The sequence below is a fragment of the Mesoplodon mirus genome (assembly GCF_964341445.2).
Source record: "Mesoplodon mirus genome assembly, chromosome: 14".
Taxonomy (NCBI): domain Eukaryota; kingdom Metazoa; phylum Chordata; class Mammalia; order Artiodactyla; family Ziphiidae; genus Mesoplodon; species Mesoplodon mirus.
This window is the reverse complement of record NC_138990.1, coordinates 752,150-777,049: the sequence shown is the minus strand read 5'-3', so window position 1 is coordinate 777,049 and position 24,900 is coordinate 752,150. Positions and strand designations below refer to the sequence as shown.

At 43.1% G+C, this 24,900-nt stretch overlaps 1 protein-coding gene across 1 annotated transcript in view; it reads right to left on the bottom strand.

The window, feature by feature from the left end:
- Positions 1-20,045, bottom strand: part of LOC309815915 (uncharacterized protein) — a gene marked incomplete at its 5' end in the record, with an annotated part of 89,874 nt that extends 69,829 nt beyond the window's left edge. Inside the window, one exon of the mRNA XM_082642997.1 lies at positions 19,722-20,045. Within this exon, the coding sequence (XP_082499123.1) occupies positions 19,722-20,045 (324 nt within the window). The remainder of the gene's footprint in view (positions 1-19,721) is intronic.
- Positions 20,046-24,900: the final 4,855 nt, after the last annotated feature.

Sequence of the window (24,900 nt, the reverse complement as noted above, 5' to 3'; positions counted from 1 at the left end):
TGATCATCTCCAAAGGCATCCCAACCTCACACCAACTGCTCAAAACACATCCCCACTCGGATGTCGTAAGGGCACCTCCTAGTCCACATGTAGAAAACAAAGCCTTGATCTCCCCTCCTAAGCCTTGTCCTCTGTCTCCAATTATTTATTCAGAAGACACTTACTGAGCCCCTAAGATATGCCAAGCACTGGTAGGCACTAGAGATAAAATGATGAGGCAGGAGGGAAAGGTTCAATAGAACAGAGGGTTATAGAAAGGGAACTTACAAATATGTGTGAAATTAAAACTGTGCATGGTGCTATGACGGAGCAGCTACGTAAGGCTGTGGGAGTCTAGGTCAGCAGGGAAGAGACTGATGGGGGGTGAGGAGGGCCTCCCTTAAGAAATAATCTCTGGGGACTTCCCTGGTGGCGCAGCGGTTCAGAATCCGCCAGCCAGCACTATTTACAATAGCCAGGACGTGGAAGCAACCTAAGTGTCCATCGACAGACGAATAGATAAAGAAGATGTGGCACATACATACAATGGAATATTACTCAGCCATAAAAAGAAACGAAATTGAGTTACTTGTAGTGAGGTGGATAGACCTAGAGTCTGTCATACAGAGTGAAGTAAGTCAGAAAGAGAAAGGCAAATACCATATAATATCATTTACATGTGGAATCGAAAACAGGACACAAATGAACATGTCAGCAAAACAGAAACAAACACACAGATATAGAAAACAGAGTTGTGGTTGCCAAGGAGAGAGTGATGGAAAGGTTGGGAGTTTCGGAATAGCAAAAGCAAACTATTCTCCATAGGATGGACAAGCCACAAAGACCTACTGTTCAGCAGAGGAAACTATATTCAGTATCCTGTGATAAACCATAATGGAAAAGTATATATATATATATGTGTATATATATATATATATATATATATATATATATATATATAACTGAATCACTTTGCTGCACAGAAGAAATTAATACAATAATGTATAAAGGCTGCAGAGGGTGTGGAGAAAAGGCAACCCTCCTGCACTGTTGGTGGGAATGTAAACTGATACAGCCACTATGGAGAACAATATGGAGGTTCCTTAAAAGCTAAAAATAGAACTACCATATGACCCAGCAATCCCACTACTGGGCATATACCCGGAGAAAACCATAATTCAAAAAGATACATGTACCACAATGTTCACTGTAGCACTATTTACAATAGCCAGGACATAGAAGCAACCTAAGTGTCCATCGACAGAAGAATACAGAAAGAAGATGTGGCCTATATATAAAATGGAGTATTACTCAGCCATAAAAAGGAACAAAATTGAGTTATTTGTAGTGAGGTGGATGGACCTAGAGTCTGTCATACAGAGTGAAGTACATCAGAAAGAGAAAAACAAATACCGTATGTGAACACATATATATGGAATTCAGAAAAATGGTACTGACGAACCTAGTGACAGGGCAGGAATAAAGACACAGATGTAGAGAACGGACTTCAGGACACAGGGCTGAAGGGGAGACAGGGACGTAGTGAGAGAGTAGCACTGACATATATACACGACCAAATGTAAAAGAGCTAGTGGTAAGCTGCCGCATAGCACAGGGAGATCAGCTCGGTGCTTTATGTCCCCCACAGGGGTGGGATAGGGAGTCTGGGAGGGAGCCTCAAGATGGGGGGATATGGGGATATATGTATACATATAGGTGATTCACTTTGTTGTAAAGCAGAAACTAATACAGTGTTATAAAGCAATTATACTCTAATAAACATGTATTTTAAAATACCACAACGTTGTAAATCAACTACACTAGAAAATATTTCTTAAGTGAAAAAGAGTTTTTGAATGTAAGTTTTATAGTGTGTGTGTACCACAGGTTCAATATATATGAATTATGTCCAATTGATTACATTGTTTTTCAAAATAAAGAGTTTTTGATATTCTACATCAGCTGCATAATATAAATGCAGAAAAACTATATTATTTTTTTCTAAAGTTCAGAAATACCCATTTTGCTCAATCGGTATACTATAAACCACTAACTGTTAAAAAGGGATTCGTGACCTCTTCCTTCCAAAGAAATATTTCTGCACTCACACAAGTTTAATAGAATGTTCCGCCATGAACTGGCTTCCCACCTTAGAGACACGAGATTTGCATCCTGAAATCTCTTTCTTGCAAAAATGTCCAATTAGTATCCTAGCATTACAGAAAAGAAATGTTTTCCAGATCTCAAATTACATACAACTTTATCAAGACATCATGTATGTTTTCTTTTTTCCACACACACAGACTGCATTTTATTTTTACAAGAGAAAAATCAACTGACACCAAGCATTGTAAATGGATGACCACAGCAAAAGCAACAATGATTGTAATTCCCAAACACGAAACACACTCATACTATTGTCATAATATTGGCATTCAGTCCAGGAATCCTCCACCGTAACAGCTCCTTTATTTTGCAGTGAAAGACATCATGGCTTTGTTTTGTTTTTTTGCGGTACGCGGGCCTATCACTGTTGTGGGCTCTCCCGTTGTGGAGCATAGGCTCTGGACGTGCAGGCTCAGCAGCCATGGCTCACGGGCCTAGCCGCTTCATGGCATGTGGGATCTTCCCGGACTGGGGCACGAACCCGTGTCCCCTGCATCGGCAGGCGGACTCTCAACCACTGCACCACCAGGGAAGCCCGACATCTATATATTGAAATTATCAGCACTCACCTGAGATCTTCAAAAATCAACAAAAACATAATTTTGTGCTCTCTTTCATTTATTCTGGTTCTAAGTGGTCATTTCTAAACGAAAGTATTTAAGCATGTTAACGTCATCTTATAACATCATATTTCAAATGACTACCATCTCTCCAAAGATGCAATATGAGGAACTCATAAGCAGGCTCTCCAAAGTTTTACTCTCTGAATCTGTATTACACTTCTGCTGAAATTCACACTGTTCATTATTCTCTGAGAATATTCTTTTTCTTGTATGTCCATCTCACATGCTCTTTCATTTCATGAAGTTTTTTCCTACAATTTTATGCCTAGTTTATTTCTGAGAAAATGCATTATTCCAGATTGATATTTATAGACACAAAGACTTCTATATAATTCCCTGAGAGTTTCAAGAACTCCTTATTCTTTTTTTTTAAATACCTAGATTCTGAAGCTCTCCACAAAGCATTACTAAAATTGTATTTACATAAGTATCTACATATTAATCACACATTAATGCGTTTACAATTGTATTATGCTTTATTGCTAATTTTGGAGCATAAACGTAGCTGTCTTATTTACCAACCTCTTGGAAATCACTTTAATATTTGCACTTAGGACTTGAAAGAGAATGGGTAAATAAAAACCTGAAGAATATGCAAATACAATTTATATATTTCTCATAAAATTAGGTGATTATCTAACCTTTATCCAGAAAAAAGAAGAGCCCACATTCTCTGCAGTCATGATACTCGAGAATGTGTGGTCTTCCAGCAGGAAAACATGCAGTAATCCACGTGGCAGAGTTTACCTGTGAGCAGCTGGGGTTAGTGTCCTATGTATTCCTTACATGCAACATATCAGGAGTGGCCAAAGGGAATTTGTCAGTTGTGGCAATAAGTATAATGAAGATTTGTAGCAGGTCATGCTCATATATTCAGCACAGGTACAATCAACATTTTGCTCAATTCTGGTAGATCTAAATCTGTATCTGTTACCTTGTCTTTAACGAGGAAATGTCAGAACTGACTTACCAAAAAAAAGTGTTTTGTTTGTTTGTTTTAATTACAGTCACGGTGAGTAAGACATAGCTCAGAACAGCTAATGTGACTTAGTGATTCTCTCATCAGGAAATAGTTTCTACTTCCCTGTTTATTCTCCACATCCTGTAGTAAGTTAAGTTTCAGTGAAAGATAAATCTACAGGGCGAAAAGAAAAGAAAACTTACATGTGTTGATAAGATCATTCTGACAGGTTTTACCATGTATGTCAGTGTTTCTGGTGATGGACACAAGCTAGAGCTCCCTACTCTGACATTTTCACTGATGTCATTCCCCTTGATCCTCAATTTGAAAGTGGATAAAAATGTTTTCTATGTTTTCTTCTTTAAGAAATTAAATAAAGAATGCTGTCTAGACATGATCCTCTAATGACTTTCAGTCAGTGGTCATCAAGAGAAGCACAGAATCTCATCCCCACAGAAGGGTGACATTCAGTCAGGTAAGAAAATTCTCCCCAAAATCAGAGCTTCATCTTTAACACTCAATCAAAGGCTTTCACAGGTTCTTCATCGCTCTGCACTCAGCCTTACCATATGGGATTGGCTCTGAGAATCTCACACCAGATGACTGACAAACATGTCATAGTACACTGATCTCGTACCGGATCCTGCCTCTCTTAATGATCTCCCTCAGGGACATTGCAATATTCTAGGATATTTCCTGGAGCCCTCTACTGTATACAGGTACACTTCCAAGTAGAAACAGAAGCTTTGATTCTCCCTGGGACCCCTGCTCTGTCCAACCAACCTCTCTAGAAATATGATGTTCTAATCTCTCCTGATTAGAACATTGCACGGTCTCTCCCTGTGCTAATTTAGTAAAGGTAAAAGAGAAACAAGAAAGGGCAAACTATGCAGGGAGCAATATATAAGATTCCTTTACTTAATGTATTTATCTGATATACACAAACATTGAGAAATATACATTCATTTCATAATGGTCAAGAAAAGAGGAGGAGGAACCTCCATGCCAACAGTATATATAAAGTGGAATCAATCTTGCAAAAGCTCCAGCTAAAGCTTAGCTACGAGGTACTAACTCTTCTCATAAAGAAGCAATAGTTCTCCATCATTTGAAGCACACTGAGGACTCAGACAGCTGGATGCTGAGGGTGTAGTCTCCTCACTCGAATTCTGTACCTGCATCACAGAGCAATGAAATATTCCCAAAGAATTATTAAGGATGAGGTGGGGAGCCAAAATAAAAAAGATGAATCCACAGTCTGCCCTACCATCCGTTCTGCTGGATATCACCACCATCTTGGCCCAGTATGACCTTCCCACTTTTCTCTGGGCCTCCCTACTTCCCACCTCCATCCTCTCATTATATCTTACCTACACTTGACTCTAGTTTTTCCACTGATCTTCATCAACAAGCAATCCAAATAGCAACTGTGTATATAACTCCTTAGAAACCTCAGGTCTGACTCAGTAATACATGACCTTCGAAGTCAAAAGTTTTCCTAATTCCCTTTATTATTATTTTTTCCAATTTCCATGTACTTACACTCTCAGGACCTCCACTGTTCTCAGGTTCGTCTTCCCTGCAAAATCTGTCAACCTAGACATAGACTTAAGTACCACCCTCTAATCATCTCCTAGGGAATCCAGTTTTTAAAAAAGCCTCAGCAAGCCTTACGGACTTTAGTAAAGACTCTTAAAGATAACCCATGGGAGATAGCAGTACACCCACAGATATCTATTTAATACACCCTCAGAGTAATTTTTTTTTCTTTTTTATAAAGTCTCTTCTGTCCAGTGAAGACTCTCGCCTCTTCTTCAACATATGCAGTGTCTCACCCTTCTGATTACTCTCTGCTCTATCCCAGGTCCACTCCCTTTCCTGATATTACATTCTTTCCCAATTTTGTATATTGGTAAAATCAAATAACATAAAATATAACATGTTAGTTATTATAAAGTGCACCATTCAGTGATATTAAATACATTCATATTATTGGGCGATCAACATCGCCATTTATCTTTCTAATTCTTTTCTACGTTTTAAAACTGTAACTCTATATCCTTTAAACATAACTTTCCTTTTTGTTCCATAACCACCTGAAAAGCATCATTACCCTCCCAATTTCTATGGTTTTGACTACACTAAGTACCCCATATAATTGAAATAAGTAGTTGCATTGTTATGACTCGCTAAAAGTCACAAAAATGGCATATTTGGTAGCTAAATTTCCTCAGGATTCATCCATGTTGTAGCATATTCCTAGATCTTTTCCTTCTTAACACTGAATAATATTGTATTATATGGGTATACCACACTTTGCTTATCCAGGAACTAGTGGATGAACACTTAGGTTGCTTTCATATTTTAGCTACTGTGATTATTACTGCTCTAAACACTGGAGTACAAATATTACTTTAAGACCCTGATTTCAATTCCTTTGGGTATACCTCATAGTACAATTCCTGGATCATGTAGTAATTCTATTTTTCAATATCTGGAAAATTGCCATACTCTTTTGCAAAGCAGCTGTATCATTCTACATTCCCACTGACAGAGCACAATGCTTCCAACTCCCTCACATCCTCACCAATACTTGTTTTCTGCTTGTGTATGTGTGTGTGCTTGTGTGTGTATGCATGCACACAAATACAAAAACATGCATTTAGTGATATGGAGCATCTATTCAAGTGCTTAGTCATTTGTACCTCTTTTTGAGGAACCATCTATTCAAGTCTTTTATCCATTTTTGAATCAGGGTGTTTGCTTCTTGTTGAGTTGTAGGAGTTCTCTGTATATTCTGAATAGAAATCTCTTGTCAGATAGATGGCTTTCAAATATTTTCTCTCATCTTGTGGGTTGCCATTTTATTCTGTTTACATTCCTTTGATACACATTTTTTAAAATTATGTACTGCAAATTGTTTATTTTTTTGTTAGCTGTACTTTTGTTGTTCCTTCGTTTCATATTGAGGAAATCACTGCCAAATACAATGTCATGAAGTTCTTGTCCTGTGTCTTCTTTTAAGACTTTTTATTTTATTAGGTCTTATATTTAGTTTTTTGATATATTTTCATTAATTTTTGCATATGATGTTAGGTAAGGGTCCATCTTCCTTCTTTTGCATGTTGACAACAAGACTTCTCAGCATCATTTGTTGAAAATACTATCCTTTCTACTTTGAAAAGACTTGGCAACTTGTCAAAAACCATTTGGCCATATATCAGGGTTTATTTCTGGGTGTTCTAGTCTATTCTATTGGTCTTGAATAAGGGAGAAAATAGTATAACCTATCCAGGTTGATGAAGAACATAAAGAAAGACCAGGACTGAGAATTAGGAGGGCAATATAAAAAAGCAGGGAGTAAAAGACAGTGTGAGAGAAGATCTTGTACTTGCAAGTTCATGGAAATATGATCATGTTAAATCACTAAACACCTGACTTTGAACAATACCGTAAATGTGCTAGCAAGAAACGTAACACTTACCCATCTCTGGGAAATATAGTATGGGCATAAAGATAAACTACACACAAATATATTAAAAAGGGAAGGGTTTTCATGGTGTGAGAATATTGTGGGATTTGAAATACAATTTACTTTTGTTCTACCATTGTCTCTAAAATTTATCAAAGTGTATATACAAGCAATTCCAATTCTGGTAATGTGCTTGACAGGTTTAATATGAACTTCAGCAGACCAGTAAATGTACATTCATAGTAGGACTCTTCCCTAATCCAAAAAACAAAACACAAAAACTGGAAAGACTAGAGTTCACTTTGTCAACACACATACAGATGCAGCGATGGTTAACGGTCCAAAAAAAGAAGGTGAGCATGGGTGCAAGAGGTTAATCCCCAGGCTGGTGTGGGGTGCAGAGTTTGAGGGTAACACAGGTAGAAAAGGCTTTTGTCCTATCCTTGATTTTTGAGGTATGGAAATTCACAGGTCACTACCTTCATTTCAAAATGAATGAATGCACTATTCAATTTTTTTAAAACAGGAGAAGTAAACATGAGTGATAATAAATTTCAAACTGTCACCAGTCAAATAAGATACTAAGAAAAATTAAATTATATGATTTAAGAATGAAGTGGAGAGATTGTCCAAGATGGTAGCATTCAAAGACCCAGAGCTTGATGCCTCTCATGGGCACACCAAAGTCACAACTGTTTACAGAACAGCAATTGATGAAAAAGGCCGGGACCAACCATAAAAGATGTTTTAGAGCTAAAGATATAAGGAAGGCACCTCGGCAAGACAGGGAGGAAAGGCAAAATCTCAACAGAGTCAAGACCCAAACCCCCAGGTGGGTGGCCCACAAATGGGAGAATAATTACAATTTCTGAGGTGCACCCAGGTGGCAAGGGGTATGAACCCAACATCAGGCTCTCAAGCCCAGGGACCCTGTGCTGGAAAGAAGAGTTCCTAGAAAGTTGGGCTTTGAAGACCAGTGGTGCTTACTTTCCAGAGAGCCAGAGAGTTGTGGGAAATAGAGATTCCACACTTAAAAGATGCTCACAGGGCTTCCCTGGTGGCGCACTGGTTAAGAGTCCACTTGCCGATGCAGGGGACACAGGTTCGTGCCCCGTTCCGGGAAGATCCCACATGCCGCGGAGCGGGTGGGCCCGTGAGCCATGGCCACTGAGCCTGTGCATCCGGAGCCTGTGCTCCGCAACGGGAGAGGCCACAATAGTGAGAGGCCTGCGTACCGCAAAAAAAAAAAAAAAAAAAAAAAAAAAAAGCTCACAAAATCCCACATGACCCGAGAATCAGAACAGAAGCAGTCATTTAAACGGATCCTAGGTCACACCTACCTCCTGATCTTGGAGAGTCTCCCAGAGAGTCCAGAGGCAACTACAGCACAGCCTCAGGGACATAGACACTGGCAGCAGCCACTTGGGGGAGCTCCTTCTACCTCGTGGCCACTGGTACCAGCAAGCATAATTTCAGAGTCCTCCCTCTATCTTTTTAGCCTCAGGGCCTAGCCCTACCCATTTCCACCAGACTATAGACACAAGTACTAGGATGCTGCAGGCCAAGCAACTAACTGAGCAGGGGCATAGCCCCATCCACCAGCAAACAGGCTGCCTTCAGACCCGCTCAATGCACAGCTGCCACTGGACATGGGCCCAGCCACCAAAAGTCCCAGGACCAGCCTCCACACCTAAGTGGAGAGGCACCAGCCCCAGAGTCCCTGGCCCCTCTGACAAGTGAGCCTGCTCTGGACTTGAAATCAGTCTCACCGTCGGCAGGTGATTACTGCACAGGGACTGGATGGAGCTTGGACCTACCCAACAGCAAACCTGCTCTAGCAGTGGGATCAGCCTCATACACCAACAGGCACACACCAGCTCCAGGAATACCACAGCCCAGCAGCCTGTGTGACCAGAACACTCACTTGCAGGCCAGAAGCAGCCATGGACTCACTTGGGTCTTGACCCTGCCCATCAGAATGACAGCACAAGATTAGGGATACCCCAGACCTTGCAGAGAGCTGTGTCAGGAACAGTGATCCAACACCAACTCTGAGACTCCTGGGCCCTGCAGCCAGAACTCAGGACCTGTGCCTTCCTCCCAGTAGCCAGCATCGTCCCAGGACCAGTGACTGGGCACTAGCCCTGATATCACCTGGACTGCAATTCTACCCATAAGTGAACCAGCACTAGATTTGGTGTCCCCCAGAGTTGTGCAGCCAGCTGCCTTATGATTTAGCCTCACCAAGCAGCACAGACAGCTTCCATACAAGCCAGAGTCTGGCAAACAAGCACTCTGGGGGCAGCCAAGCCTACCAGACCACCCACAGTAGTCAGCCCACCACAACAGAAGAGCCCAAGTAGCCCACATAGGGGGTACACCTAGAACATATAGTTCTAGTGACCAGGGGGCAGTGGGCTGCTGGGACACATAGGACCTCTCCTACAAAAGGCCACTTCTCAAAGGTCAGGAAATGTAACGAACCTACTACATACATAGCAATAAAAACAGCAAGTTAAGAAAAATGAGGTGACACAGAAACGATCCAAATGAGGGAACAAGATAAGAACTCAGAAGAAGATCTAAGTGAAGTGGAGATAGCCAATCTCCTCAAAAAATAGTTCAAGGTAATGACTATAAAGATGATCAAAGAACTCAGGAGAAGAATGGACAACCAGAGCAAGAAGTTAGAATTTTTTTAAAAAGAGTTAGACGATTAAAGAACAACAAAACACAGATGAGGAATACAATAACTGAAATGAAAAATACACTAAAAGGAAACTACTGTAGACTAAATGATACAGAGGAATGAATCAGAAAACTGAAGGACAGAGTACTGGCAATCACTGAAGATGAACGGTAAAACAATAGATTAAAATGAAATGAAGAAAGTTGAACAGACTTGTGAAACAACATCAAGTGTACTAATATTTGCATTATACTGGTCCCAGAAGCAAAAAGGAAAGATAAAGCAGTGTAGAGCATACCTGAAGACATAAGAGCTGAAAACTTCCGTAACCTGGGAAAGAAAACAGACATCCAAGTCCAGTAAATACAGTAAGGCCAAAACAGGATCAACCCAAAGAGGACCACACCAAGACTCATTGTAATTAAAATGGCAAAAAAAATAAAGATAAAAAGACACTATTAAAAGGAGCAAAGGAAAAGCAACAAGTTACAAACAGGGGAACTTGCATTAAGTTCTCAGCTGACTTTTCAGGATAACCTCTGCATGCCAGAAGGGAGTGGCATGGTATATTTAAAGTCATGAAAGGGAAAAGCCTATAACCAAAAATACTCTACCCAGAAAGGCTCTCCTTCAGATTTGATGGTGAGATCTAAAGTTTTACAGAGAAGCAAAACTAAAAGAGCTCAGCAGGGCCTCCCTGGTGGCGCAGTGGTTGAGAGTCCGCCTGCCGATGCAGGGGATACGGGTTCGTGCCCCGGTCTGGGAGGATCCCATATGCCGCGGAGCGGCTGGGCCCGTGAGCCATGGCCGCTGGGCCTGCGCATCCGGAGCCTGTGCTCCGCAACGGGAGAGGCCACAACAGTGAGAGGCCCGCATACCGCAAAAAGAAATAAATAAATAAATAAATAAAAGAGCTCAGCATTGCCAAACCAGCTTTATGAGAAATCTTAAAGGGGCTTTTCTCAGTGAAAAAGAAAAGGCCGTGACTGAAACATAAAAATTAGAAAAGGAAACTTACTAATGGAAAAACCTCATTGAATAAGGCAAATATTCAACAAAGGCAGTAAGTCAACCATGTACACAGCTAATAGGAAGGATGAAAGAAAACAGTAATAAAATCATCTATATTCACAATAAGAAGTTAAGGGACACACAAAACAAGTAGATGTAAAATATAAGGTCAAATTCAGTAACTGTGGGGGAGCAGAGTAACAATGCAGGGTTGTTAGTGTCCATGTGAAATTAAGAGCTCAGCAACTTAAATAATCACACACACACACACAACTGAAAGAAATCCAAACATCATATTAAAGATAGTCCTCACATCACAGATGAATAAAAGGGGAAGAAAGGAACAGTGAAGAAATTAAAGAGGGATTCTAAAAATACCCAAGAGAAATGAAAATGGACACACAGTGATCCAAAATCGATGGGACACAGCCAACGCAGTTCACAGGGGGAAGTTATAGTGATACAAGCTTATTCTTAGGAAACAAGAAAAATATCAAATAAACAACCTAACATTACACCTGAAGGAATTAGAAAAAGAAGAAAAAAACAAAACTCAAAGCTGTCAGAAAGAAAAAAATTAAGAAAACAATACCATATGCAATCACACCAAAAAGAATAAGATACCTAAGAACAAACACACCTAAGCAGGTAAAAGACATGTACTCAGAAATGTATCAGCCATTGGTGAAAGAAGTTGAAGGCAACAGAAAAAGATGGGAAAATATAGCAGGTGCACGGACTGGAAGAATTAATACTGTTAAAATAACCATACTGCCAAAGACAATCTACAGATTTAATGCAATCCCTATCAGAATACCAAAGCATTTTCATAGAACTTGAAAAAGTAATTTTAAAATTTGTATAGAAACACAAAGACCCCAAATAGCCAAACAATCTTGAGAAAGAACAGAGCTGGAGGCATCACGCACCTTGACTTCAGATTATACTGCAAAGCGACAGTAATCAAAGAGAATTGGACCGGAGCAAAAACAGACACAAAGATCACTGGAATAGAATAGAGATCCCAGAAATAAGCCCACACGCGTATATTTAATTGATTTATGACACAGCAGGCAATATGGAGAAAAAACTGTCTCTTCAATAAGTGGTACTGGGAAAACTGGTCAGCTACATGGAAAAGAATAAAATTAGAGTATTTTAGCACACCATATAGAAAATAAATGCAAAACTGAATAAAGACCTAAATGTAGGACCAGAAAACCCCAAGAGGAAAATACAGAACATTGTTCAACATAAATGATAGCAACGGTTTTGGGTTCAGCCTACTAAGGCAAATGAAACAAAAGCAAAAATAAACAAATGGGACTTCACTATACTTAAAAGATTTTGCACAGCAAAGGAAACCAAAGACAAAATGAAAAGACAACCTGCTGAAGGAGAGACAATATTGGCACATGATAAGAGGTTAACACCAAAAAGATGACCAAGCAAGGGTTCATATCTAAACTACAGAAACAGCACATACAACTCAATATCAGAACAACACCCAAAATATTTTTTTAAAAAATGAGAAGACCTAAATAGACATTTTTCCAAGGAAAAAATACAGATAGACAGCCAGAATGCACAAAGATGCTAAATATAGCTAATCGGCAATAAAATGCAAATCAAAACTATGAGATATATCACCTCAGTCTTGTCAGAATGGCTGTCATCAAAAAGGTCCCAAATAACAAAGGTTAGTGAGGATGTGGAGAAAGGGAAACTCTTGTAAACTCTTGATGTGAATGTGAAGTAGTGCAGCTACTGTGGAAAGAAGAATGGAGGTTCCACAAAAAAACTAAAAATAGAACTACCATAATACCCAGCAATTTCCCTCTTGGGTATATCAGAAGAAAACAAAAACACTATTTAAAAAAAAATAACTGCACACCAATGTTCATAACAGTGTTCTTTGCCATAGCCAAGATATAGAGTCAAACTAAGTGTTCATCAATAGGTTAGGGGATAAAAAATGATATTTATGATGACTTCAGCAAAAAATGAAATGTTGCTATTTGCAAGAACATGGATGGACTTGGAGGGTATTGTGCTTAGTAAAATAAGCCGCAGAGGAAACAAGCCTGGTAGGTTATCACTTACACGTGGCATCTAAACAACTGAATACAACAACAACAATGAAACAGACTCACGGATTAAAGAACAGACTAGTGGTTACCAGCAGCGAGAGACAGGGCGGAGGAGCAAAATAGTGGTAGGAGGTTCTGAGGAAGAATCCACTTCGTATAAAATCAATCATCTACAGTGACGTTCTGCATAGCCTGGGGAATAGAGCCACTCTTTTATAGTAAGTATAAATGGAGAAGAACCTAAACATTTATGAGTCACCATGTTGTACCTCTGAAACTAATATAATAATGCAAATTAACTATAGATCAATAAAATATAAAGTAAGAAACAATAAAGGGGAGACAGATTATTAGATAGAAATCAATTAAATAAACACAAGTTTCGGAAATCAAGGAATTAAAAAACAACATGTAAGACAACATTGGCCTTTAAAGTGTACGATCTATTCATTTAAAAGAAATCATTTAAGTGGTGAAAAATGGTACCCATTCTCACAATTTTGTATATCTAGGATAAATTATTATCTACAAAAATATGTTACAAATATTCACTCAAAAAGAAAGAGAAAATTTGGATTAACCCATTTTAGTATACAAATTTAATATCAAAGTTTCTATGTAACATTGATGTGAATAAGTTCTGTTAGCCACTTCTAGTTTCTTTGTGATGTAAAATCTTTTAAAGCATAAAAATCAGCCTTTCTACATCATTCCATTAGACATACATAGAAGTTAAAAGAAATGAGAAGACAGAAACATCAACCAGGAAGGTGAATTTACTGAGAAACAGCCATTCGTTCTCCCTCCTCCTTTGCTTTTCCTCCTTTTCCAGGTCTCTTTCGGTTCCAATCAAGAGAAGTCTTGAGAATTCTGAGAATATTTCTTTGAGGGCTTCAAATCACCATACCTACGTCCTCTGCCACAAGTACACACACGGGAACAAAAATAAACCTCTGCTATCTACTCATGTAGGAGAGATTCATGCAAAATAAACTCCTACATGGAGACCAACAGGTGAGTTTTCTACCTGTTCTTTATAATGTCCTTCCATTATAGTAAATCCCACACATTATGAGGCAGAAGGGGTTATGTGAGCTCTTCCTTGAAGTCAAAAACCTTGCATTCATTTCAAGTACCTGGTGATCATAGGGTACAGCCAGGGAAGGTGCCATCACCCTCGGGGGGGGGGGCGGTGAATGGGCTTCCGCAACCATGCACCTCCTGATGAACAGATTCTGAAGAAACAAAGGGCGGTCACACCGCAGCCAGCCTGTCAGACTTTCGGGCCACTAGGCAACCCCACCAGTCTGGAAGTGCCCCATAAGTTGCTCAAAGCAAAACTCTGCCCCCCCGTGAAGCCAGGCAATTTGGGCCAGAGAGTCAGAGGAGACCGGTAATCAACTCCTCCTCTCTGCTCACCTCCTTGGGGTTACAGCAACCCCATCTCCAAACCCAACTCTGATCCTGGAGTGCCAAGGTGGGAGCGCAGGTGGGCTCTGCCGGTGCTTCAGCGCCTTCTGGGAAGCCCCCTAGTTTGAATATGATTTGAGTTTGATCCTGAGAAACCATCAGAACTTCCCACCAGAGATAAATGAGGAGATTCTGGCCTTTATTAGTGCGCACGGTGAGCCCGGTCGTCCTGGCTGTACTTGGCAACCCTCCTATTTTACGCACCTATGTTTATCCACCTTCCTCCCTGTGAGTACCTTTGACTAACCCTGAGCTCAGACTCCTGACCTATTACAGTGACTTTTTCAGTCTTTCTTTAAAAATGTACAGGTAGGGCTTCTCTGGTGGCGCAGTGGTTGAGAGTCCGCCTGCAATGCGGGGGACACAGGTTCATGCCCCAGTACGGGAGGATCCCACATGCCGCGGAGCGGCTAGGCCTATGAGCCATGGCCGCTGAGCCTGTGCGTCCGGAGCCTGTGCTCCACGACAGGAGAAACCACAACAGTGAGCGGCCCGCGTACCGCAAAAAAAAAAAAAAAAAAGGACAGGTAATAAAATGAATTTAACCTAGAAGCAGCAGCTCAGTAAGGGAAATAAAATCATCAGAAGTTATCTAATCACAGCCACAGCCCTCCAGGGCCCTGTCTTATCTGCTGGGGCATAAGAATGGGACCTTCCTAAACTTGAAGGGCATCCAGTCAAATAAGTTGATTACGCTCACCTCTGGCTCTTGGAGGGATAGCTAGGCAGTCTACCCGGTGTATACTGACTGCAAAACACGGTCATGGTTTTGAAACACCTATGCTCCAGGAAAGATTTTTGCGGTGCATGGGGAAGGTTTCTTTTTGACATCAAGCAAAAAATAAGTCACCAAGCTCTCTGAGCACAGGGCTTCTTAAGAGGGAAGTAGAAAGAAGGAATGGGCAGAAAACATGATCTCTCTCCTCGGAAGTGCAGGACGTTTTTCCAAAAGAGTAGGATTTAGTCTCAGTTTAAGGTGAACACCTTTAAGTAGCTGGGACAGCTCCAAACCGCAGTTTAGGGAATGAGTGCTCCAAAAGAACAGTGCTTTACAAGTCCTGGCAAGGCAGCAAGAGGATGAAAAGTTGGTTTTGCATAGTTTTGAACACAGGAGTAAAGAAACAGGCATCTCTGACTAAAAGGGCCTGAGATCCTATGGCATCAATGGGTCAGTCAGTTGCAGGGGGCAGGGGGTGTGGGGGGCGATATTTCTCTCTCAACGTCTCCCAGGGCAGCCACCCCTCCCTACCCCACCCCCCTACTCCCTTCACCCTTCCTCCCTCCACTGTTGTGTCCCCAGGGACAGCACTTCTTAAGCTGGAGTGCTCAAGCACCATCTCTGCAGTCTGGATTCTTCCTGGAGCCTGGCAAGTTCTGGGACAGGAAGCCAGGTCTGCAAGGCCGCTGGGGTGCAGTCAGCCCTGGAGGTCTGGAGGGGAAATGGAGCCCTGAAGCCCACCCACGTCCTTGAAGCCGAGGGAGGAACACATCCTTCTAACAGTACTTCTCAGGGGTCAGCATGCTCCCCACCCGACGGTGATCCATACTCACTTGAGGCAACAAGGACTGCCTCTAACTGGCCCCCTCGATTGCGCCTTAAGGGTCCTCGCACATGTGTGAGAGCGCAGGCCCTGGATCTCTTTAGTCAGCCTAGGCCAGTGCTGCCGGGGCCCCTCCAGTCCCATCCCCCAGCCCCTCCCTCTGGGACTGTATCTAATAGAAGACAGAGCACAGAGGAATTGGCTAAATCAAGGGACCTGGGAGCCTGGGTATGAGTTTGAAGACCGAGAACCTAAGGCACAATTACATATTATTGGAGACTCTTGTGGGGTGTGTGGGGTGAGGTTAGGAGGCTGAGAGGCTGAGTCGACCTTGTGAGTCCAGCCCCAGGACACCACACAGCCCCGTCCCCCCTTCCCTGCCATCAGACAAGGGGTGCCGCAACTCCAGCCGGGACTCTGCACTTCCCCCTCCCTGATTCTCCTCCAGAAGAGCAGGTGGTCCCGCTCTGAGGGCAGCGGCAAGACAACGGACCAAGTCCCCCCGCGCTAAGGCACTCCTGGAAGCTCTTCCTGCACAGCAGTGCCGGCTTGGAGCAAACCCGAGCAGCGCCAAAGTTGGTCTCGTCCTGCAGCGGAGGAACGCAGGGTTTAAGTCAGCTGCCCTGGCTTTAAAGCAACCAGCCCCCCCTTTAAGTCAGGTGACCCGACTTTAAATCACTGTGTGCCCCTCAAGCCTGCAACTTAAGAAGTTGGGAACTTCACTTTGATCCCAGCACCTCACATAGCTGAATGCACACTAGTCACCCCCAAGCCTGGCTTAGAGGCAGGATATAAGGTAAGGGGATGGGCGTGCACTCATGGTGATGAGGGTGCACTTCATGTACCAGAAGGGTCCAGGCACCCTGGGGTACAGCTACCAGTGCACCATACAGCAGCTCCCTGGCAAAGCTGGTGAGGCCCAGGGAGAGCAGACACACCCATGCGTGCAGAGGTTCCAGGACGGGAGCTGGGGCACAGCCAGCCGGGGGTGTGTGAAAGTGGAGGATCTGAGCCTTTTGTGAAAGGCAGACACAGAGGATGGATGAGCAACAAAGACCAGATGAAATATGGATTTGAAAAACACACCCTGCTCTTGAAATTGGGGTGGGGGGCACCCCAGACTTGAGACTTCTTACTCCCCAGTACCTAGTGCTTTGGCCTTTGCCCAATTACTTATAAAATTTACTGATAATATCTAACCCATAGAATACCACATTTGTAGTGGTATTGCATGTTAATGTTTCTATAGTGGAAAAATCTTTTCTACAAGAAACATGTACACTATCTGAAATCAATTAAAACCCCTCTTTATAAAGTACTATATTGGACTTCCCTGGTGGCGCAGTGGTTAAGAATATGCCTGCCAACGCAGGGGACATGGGCTCGAGCCCTGGTCAGGGAAGATCTCACATGCTGCGGAGCAGCTATGCCCATGCGCCACAACTAGTGAACCTGCAGGCCACAACTACTGAAGCCCGTGTGCCTAGAGCCGGTGTTCCACAACCAGCGCAGCAAGAGAAGCCACTGCAATGAGAAGCCCGCGCACCACAACAAAGAGTAGCCCCCGCTCGCCGCAACTGGAGAAAGCCCGCGCACAGCAACGAAGACCCAACACAGCCAAAAATCAATTAATTAATTAATTAATTTAAAAAAGTACTATATCCTTCTGTACAACTTCTCTGGGAAGCACAGAGATGGCGTGGGAGAGTGAGAAAGACCAATATTTAGTGCACATCTCTCATGCAGGTGCTCTGCTGGCTCAGATACATTTATCCCCACTTTACAAAGGAGGAAATAAGCTCAGAGAGGTTTAGTAATTTTCCCAAAGCCAAACAGCTATTGAGTGGCAGAACCAAGATCTGAACCAAGTCTGTTGCCTCCAAAGCCTAAGTCCTCATCACAACAAAACTCAATTAATATTTACATTTATCGAATTACATTGCAGCCTGGGGAGTTCTTGGCACAATCCTGAATAAGAGTGAGAAAGAAAGAAATAGCATTGTTCCTACAGTCAACCAAAATTTCTGGAGCAGCGGCTAGATGCCTGGTCCTTTTTGGGGTTCAGCAGTGATCACGACAGGAAAAGTCGTGCTTTCATGAACCATGTAGTGGGGAGGAGAGACGGGTGCAACTTGGGTGAGGGATTTCACCTTGCTGGCCCTCTGTTTGCTCATCTGGAAAATGGGATGGGTGTTCCTCATTTTCTGGGATTGTCCGGCTGGACATTCTCTGATTCCATAAGAAGCATTTGTTTTCCTGTTTCTTTAAAATTCATTCAAGCCATGAGCCGTGATGCATGTTGTTAGCTGCTCCCCAAATCACTCTTCCCCACCCTTTTCCTGTGATCAGGTCTTTCCCCAAACATGACTCACAATCAGTCAAGTCACAGAACCTAAGGGGCACCCAGCAGAAAAATTCCAACCCTTGCTTCTCAGGAGCTCTGCGGTCTACCTGCCAGGTAAACTTAACTCACCTGGGACAAGGTGGCCATCCCTGGTTTCACATCAACATGATCTCAGGCACAAACCTCCTTTCTTTCCATTTGGTCTTTAAGTTACTTGTTGAAACAACTGTAAAACTATGACAAAGGTATAAAATCAGGCATCTTCTGCCCCCAGTGCCTACTAATACATGATGTTCTGCCACTTTAATGATAAAGATAGAACATTTCAACATTCTGCTGCCCTCATCATTTGTCATTTTTGTTGATATTTCTATTGAAGACATCTTTCAATATTTTAACAATGGAACGTTTATTTAGGTTGCTCCAGACCCAGCCTTTAGTGGTAAGGGGTTTGTTGTTATATTTCTATTATGTTTCCTTTAAAGACCATTATCCTATTTAAATGGATTGAGTCAATTCTGTAGGCATTTATCTTATGATATTCATGAAGTTAATCCATAGAGGGCAGTGGTACAAGTTGATCGCACTTGAGAACCTTCAGTAGCACAGTTAAGTGTACATATTATCTACGTGTAAACCGAAGTACATGCCGAGTGAGAGTCTCCTACCCTTTTCACTCTGTGCCCCTCAAGCCTGTGAGAAATGGAATATTTCTTGCCATCTCAGTAAACAAAGGATGTCACAGTCATCAGCCCTTGCAGCCCTCCAGTGTGAGCCGCGAGCCCTGAGGATCTCAGGATATGCAAATACAGAATGCAGGCCCCAGAGCGCTGAGGTGCATATGAAAGGAAGGAATTCAGTGGGCCCAGCCTCTGGCATCTCCGCAAACAAAGAAAAGCGCTGCATTCCTCACGTTGGGAGAGCCGGTTTGCCTTAGTTAACAATCACCTGCTGATGGTCCCCATTACCTGCGCCAGTGCCCTGCCCTGTCCCCTCCCCCCGGTACTTTAGCTCAGGGAGGAAGGAGGGCAGAGGGACTCCGCTGAATAAGGGGCCTGCGAGCCTCGGGAGGAGTTTTTAGCCGCTTTCCCCGGAGTCGGGGGGAGGCGCGCTGACGCTGCAGCCGGGCCCTGCGCCTCCCTTGCCCCGTTTCCCCTCAGGACACTCAGGCCGACCCCCTCCCCACGCCCCCCAGGCCCCGCGAGCCAGGCCGAGGGCAGGGGCGAGAGGAGGGACCGAAGTTCCCGGGACCAGACGCTGGGGGCCGCCCTTTCTGCACAGCAGCGGCGGGTGGCAGCAAACCCCTGCCCCTCAGAAGCTGGTCTTGCCCTGCCGCCAGGGCACCGTACCAGGCGGAGGGTCGGCGCCCACTTACCCGGCCCGCCGTCCGCACGACTGTCGCGGCTTCGGCCTCCGGGGCCCCTCCAGAGCCGGCAGCGTCAGTGAGGCCGCCCTCGCCGCGGGCTCCGGGGCACTTCCGTGAAGGCGGAGGGAAGAGACCCCGAGCCGGGAGCTCCAGCTCTGCGGAAACGCGGGCTCCGTTCTGGGCGCAGCGGGTGGGACCGCTCTGCCCCGAGGCCTTCTGGGAGGGACGGAGGCGCCGGGGGAGGGAGCCGCCAGGAGCGCAGGGCCCCGTCGGGGGTCCTGGAGGGGCGGCCCGGCCTGGGGGCCCCGCCCACTGTGACCGCAGCCCAGGCATTTTTCCTGGAGTCCTACACTACAAAGTTAGAAAGATACACGGTCTATAGTAAATATTCACAAATGATTGTTGCTGCTGTGCTTACTATCCTATTAAAGGTGTAAAATCCATAAGACACTTTAAGTTCAAAATTAAATATGAATTTTTACCTTTCTAATTATGTCTCTGCTATTCACAATTGTCGTTAATGAATCAGAGACTGTGGCATCACTAGTTAAAAGTGAGCTTGTTAAAAAAATAGAACTCAGGCCCACCGGACCTACTGAATCACAATCTGAACTTTTACAATCTCCCCAGTGTCCTTGTGTACCCATGAATAGTTGAAAGGTACATTTCTACTTCGACACGTCTTTTCTGTCTGAGAAATACACACATTTTATCCAATTTGATATAAATAAAACACTCAAAAATGCATATGCCTGTGTTGAAACCATCATTTTATCATTTCTTTTCCAGATAAGTATAGTCTCTATACTGGTTTTGTGGATCACATGCCACACTCTTTTCTTGTAGTTAGAAATAAGATAGAGAAACTTACTTTGTAAAAATATATATATATATATATATATATTAGTGGGTAATTGAAGACACTCTTCTAAATTAAGACCAGTCCTCTTAACTTGCTCTTTTCTTCTTGGGTCACATTATGAACTCTTCCCGTGGCCACACGGTATGTGTACTTTTAATTTCAGGGACTGCTGACATTCCAGGATATGGCCATAGTTTTCTCTCAAGAGGACAGGCAATGCCTGGACCAAGATCAGTGGGAACTGTCCAGGTATGTGATGTTAGACAAGTATAGGAACCTGCTCTCCTCGGGTGAGGATACCTTCCTTCCAGAATTCCTTATCCAACCACAGGGTTTAGAGTCCTTCATTTGTAGAATGTCTCCTGGAATCTTCTGCTTCCTACAATAGGGTTCCAGATTGCAACGTTTCAGGAAAGATTGGGAGTTTGTGGGTATAATTTATCTTATTCTTTTAACATTGCAGCCTCCCTCAGCCACATAGCACAGGGAGACCAGCTCGGTGCTTTGTGACCACCTAGAGGGGTGGGATAGGGAGGGTGGGAGGGAGGGAGATGCAAGAGGGAAGAAATATGGGAACATATGCTTATGTATAACTGACTCACTTTGTTATAAAGCAGAAAATAACACATCATTGTAAAGGAATTATACTCCAATAAAGATGTTAAAAAATAATAAAAATAATAAAATAAAATTGCAGCCTCCCTTTTAATATACTTTGTAACTGCTTGGGCTGTGTCTATATGAACTGTGTACTATATGCTTCTGTTACAGTCCTTACAATATTTTATTGTCTTATTTTCTGTAACAATTCTCCATGGATTCTTTGGGCTTAAGGTATACTAAAAGGGAGACTGAAATTCTGGGACTTCCCTGGTGATGAAGTGCTTAAGAATTCGCCTGCCAATGCAGGGGACACGGGTTCGATCCCTGGTCTGGGAAGATCCCACTTGCCACAGAGCAACTAAGCCAGTGGGCTACAACTACTGAGCCTGTGTGCCACAACTACTGAAGCTGGTGCGCCTTGGGCCCGTGTGTCATTTATTTTTTGGAGAAGCAACCACCTCAAAATTTAGACCAACTAGTCAAAATGCTTTATCACCTGTTCTAAAACACTGATCAACAGAACAAGTTTTACTAGGGATAACAGTGTAATTGTATTCTGGAGTTCATAGCGGCAATATGGTTTATGACCTTGATGCTGGATCACGACATTTCAATGGTATAACTGCTTTTAATTGTTCAACGATTAAAGTCTCACGTGATCTGAGTTCAGACTGGAGTCATCCTGGTTGCTTTCTGTCTATTGCAGATTTCTGCCAGTAGGAAAGGACAAGAGCATTACGGCTTACTTTACAAAATGTCTGGAAACTAAATGATGATATAATCTACATTCAATTAATTTATACATACCCTACTGTAGAACAGGGTTTGTTACGGTGGCAGAACCCAGTAATTATGTAAAACTGAAACCTTGATCTGCACTGGTTCAAGTCCTCTTCCTAAGGATATGTTTATAATCAACATTCTTTCACAAATGACCCAATTTAATTCACCATAGCATTCCTCATATTAATTAAATGGAAAATCCTAGGCTATATACAAATCCAGAAAGGGCCAACAATCCTCAGCCCCCATGGATGATTACAAACCATTGCTGAGGCATACAAATTACTTATTAAAGAACCACTATGTCCATCAACATCATCAATTTATATATTATTGCCCCAATGCTAACCTTAACCCTGGCTCTCAAAACATGAATTCCTCTTCCCATATCTTACCCACTAATTAATATAAATGTTGGCATATTATTTATATTAGCCATATCACACCTAGCCATTTATTCCATTCTCAGATCTGGGTGAGCTTCACATTCAAAATACTCACTCACTGGAGCCCTAGGGACAGTAGCACACACAATCTCATATGAAGTAATGTAGCAGTTATTGTATTCTCAGTCCTACTGATAAATGGATCATTTACACTTTCAACAGTAATTATTACATGAGAACGCCTATGACTAGTTTTCTCCTGACCCCTACCCAGAATTTGATTGTCTCCGCAGTAGCAGAAATCCAATGAAGCCCCACTTGAGTTAACAGAAGTAGAATCAAAACCTGTATATGTCTTCAATGTAGAAAATGTAGCAGGCCCATTCACCCCGTCCTTCCTAGAGAATATGTTAATTTCCTTATAATAAACGTTTCCACAACAATCTATTTTTAGGAGCATTCGACAATCCTTAGGTGCCAGAATTATAGATTCTTTCATCTTGTGAATATAGTTTTTTTTTTTTTAATAATTTTTTATAGTTTTACTGCCTTTAAGCAAAATGTACTCCATTGCTGTGGAATATTCCTTCATAGGAGCGTGCATGGTTCATTTCTGCATCTGCTTGTGATGGTCTTCAGGTTCTTTCAGGTTTGGCTCCTGTGGCTGCAGAGTCCATGTCCGTGTGTCCTGGTGCAGGGCTGGGGGGGTTGTGTTCACCTGGGAGGAACACTGTGGGTCTGTGTGCACGGACTTCGCTCTCTGAGGCCCGATTGTTTCAGAAGTGGTTGCACCCCCCGCTGCGCACCAGGCTTTCCATTGCTCCACATCCTGCTGATATTTGATACTGTGTCTTCATGTCTGCCATTCTGGTAGGTGTGTGCACAGTAGTTTTCTTACGGTTTTAATCCCTCAGTTGTTAGTGAAGTTGTGCATCTTGTGTTATTCACGGACTACTTCCTGTTGTTTTTTTTTTTTAAGTTTTAAAAATTGTGGTCCAATACACAAAACATAAACTTTACTATCTTAACCATTTTTAAGTGCACATTTCAGGGTCCAGAAGTAATTCTCACTGTTGTGCAAACTTGACCACCATCGCCCTCCAGGATTTTTTCATCCTGCAAAATTGAAACAGTCCCCATTAAACACTCAATCACCATTGTCCCTCCCTCAGCCCCTGGCACTCACCATCCTACTTTCTGTCTCTATGTTTCCGACTGCTCTAGGGGCCTTGTATGAATGGATCAAGCACTGTTTGTTTGTTTGTGTCTAGCTTACATCACTGAGCATTAATGCCCTCAAGGTTCATCCCTGCTGCAGCCTGTGTCAGAATTGCCTTCCCTTTTAGGCTGAATAACATTCCCTTGTATTGATGGACCATGTTTTTCTTCTCCATTCATCCATTAGAAGTTCATGGCTCACCCATGGATCCTGACCATCAGGTGGCCAGAGAAACTGGTAACATTTCTGTTTTGCCTGTTGAAATGTTTAATGACAAAGATTTTGTTCAGTTTCCTGATGTGGGTGTCCAAAGATGAGAGACACATGTGTGTGATCTGTACCTCCTATGAGATCAGCCCTAAGCTAGTTTAAACATGGTCAAGTTCTGTCTACATGGTAGATTTAGACCTCTGCATGTCCTTTCTACTGATTATGTTCAGAGCTGACCATGTGTTGTCTATAAGAAGAAGATTTAGGCCTGACCATGTTCTGTGTACGCTAGGACTATGGGAACCTGGGTAGAAACCCGGCCTGGCCTCAGGACTGGGAAGCTCCGTGCCTGCATCTGAAGGTGAGTGCTTAAATGTCTGGGGTCTGGAACTGAGGTGGGCTTCTCTAAGTAACAGCCTCTCTTCTGAGTGTGGTTACTTGGTCCTCCCAAGGGTCAGTGCTCTGGTCGGGGCCTTAGTCTTAATCCCTGTAAGGTTCACCTTCCCTGGGGCTCGTGGAGAATCCACAGGAGGGCTACCTGGCAATAATTCCAATTCACCAGCACGTGCATGGGGCGTAGGGAGGCAGGTTTAGCTGGTGAATTGATTGCAGGGCACGCAGATCGGGCAAAAGCCCGATGGGTAACAGCTGAGGCTGCTGCTGAGCTCTCCTTCCATTCTACCGTCCCTACTCAGAAGCGTCCAGAGCTGCCCCTCTGCTTTCAGCCCTGCTGTCCTGTGAGTTATCTCAACAAGCATGTGAGACAAGAAAGGACTGAGCCTGCCAGAACCAAGTAGTGTGTTCAACTTTAGCATGAAAGCTTTAAAAACAGGTAAAATCAACAGAATCAAACTGAAAAGAGGAGGACTTCTCTGGGACAAGTGTGGGGAGAGGAGACCCACCTGCCACATTCTCCCATCCCAGGAGGCCCCAGGAACACAGCTTGTTTCCACATGAGGGGAGCCACCAGCAGAGCCATGGTGTCCTGACCAAGGGGACATGTCACCCCAGGTGCAGGGTCTGGGGAGGTGAGGTCACCCTGGAGACTGTGCACGTGTGAGCCCAGTTGGGGGAGTCTGGGGAGGGCGGTTCACCCTGGGACTGTGGACATGTGACTCAGGTGGA